The sequence below is a fragment of the Eurypyga helias genome, unplaced genomic scaffold (assembly GCF_000690775.1).
Source record: "Eurypyga helias isolate BGI_N326 unplaced genomic scaffold, ASM69077v1 scaffold29528, whole genome shotgun sequence".
NCBI classification, from domain to species: Eukaryota; Metazoa; Chordata; class Aves; order Eurypygiformes; family Eurypygidae; genus Eurypyga; species Eurypyga helias.
The window spans coordinates 2,952-4,126 of record NW_010266888.1 but is presented as its reverse complement, the minus strand read 5'-3'; the positions used below and the strand labels follow the sequence as shown (position 1 = coordinate 4,126).

The 1,175-nt window shown below is 48.0% G+C and overlaps 1 protein-coding gene across 1 annotated transcript in view; it reads left to right on the top strand.

Moving 5' to 3' along the window:
- Positions 1–368: 368 nt before the first annotated feature.
- Positions 369–1,175, top strand: part of ST8SIA3 (ST8 alpha-N-acetyl-neuraminide alpha-2,8-sialyltransferase 3) — a gene marked incomplete at its 5' end in the record, with an annotated part of 2,204 nt that continues 1,397 nt past the window's right edge. Inside the window, one exon of the mRNA XM_010157247.1 lies at positions 369–917. Coding sequence (XP_010155549.1) covers positions 369–917 — 549 coding nt within the window. The remainder of the gene's footprint in view (positions 918–1,175) is intronic.

Genomic DNA, 1,175 nt, shown 5'->3' with positions numbered 1-1,175 from the left:
TCCCGCCACAGAATCACAACGGTGGGGGGGTGGGGGGGTGTGCTGGTCGCTGCACGCCTCGGCCTCACGGGCTGGAGCCAATATTTTAATCCCGACACTGTTCCAAGAGACAGGGACGCACCCTTAGCTGGCATCACTCGGGATCACCCTGTAAATCCAAGCGGAGCACTAGCTGGGCATCCTGCTCCGTAATTCCTATCTCTTTATATGAGTTTAAAAGCCATCGCTCCACATTGCTCAGGAAACTGCTTTACTGCATTTAATATGAGCCAGAAAAAGGTACGTCCAGCTGGACAGAAGATCTCCCTGTTGTAGAAAGAGGGGAAATATAACTCCATATTTTATTTTCTTTTCCTGTTTTATTTTAGGCAAGAAATCCTTCAGCACGTTGATGTCATCAAAAATTTTTCTTTGACCAAGAATAGCGTTCGGATCGGACAGCTGATGCATTACGATTATTCCAGCCATAAGTATGTTTTCTCTATCAGCAATAACTTCAGATCGCTGCTTCCCGATGTGTCGCCCATCCTCAACCGGCATTACAACATCTGTGCCGTGGTTGGAAATAGCGGGATCCTGACCGGGAGTCAGTGTGGGCAAGAAATAGATAAATCTGATTTTGTTTTTCGTTGCAATTTTGCTCCAACCGAGGCCTTCCAAAAAGATGTCGGAAGGAAAACCAATCTCACAACATTCAACCCCAGCATCCTGGAAAACAATCTTCTGACCATGCAGGATCGCAACAACTTCTTTTTAAGTCTGAAAAAGCTTGATGGGGCCATACTTTGGATCCCGGCTTTTTTCTTCCACACGTCAGCAACGGTCACAAGAACGCTGGTTGACTTCTTCGTTGAGCATAGAGGGCAACTGAAGGTCCAGTTGGCTTGGCCAGGAAATATAATGCAGCACGTTAACAGGTTCGTCTGTGCTCCTGGGACTGGTCAGAACATACCCCTGTGCCGGTGCAGCGCTGACTTGCTGGTCCTGCCTCCTCTGGTAGGCACTGCCTAGCAAGTCAGGACACGATCCCGTGTGCTTTTAGAGCAAATGCCCTGTTACGGGTGTTTCAGTAAGTACTTCATAGAATCATAGAATCATAGAATCATGGAATGGTTTGGGTTGGAAGGGACCTTAAAGACCATCCAGTTCCAACCCCCCTGCCATGGGCAGGGACA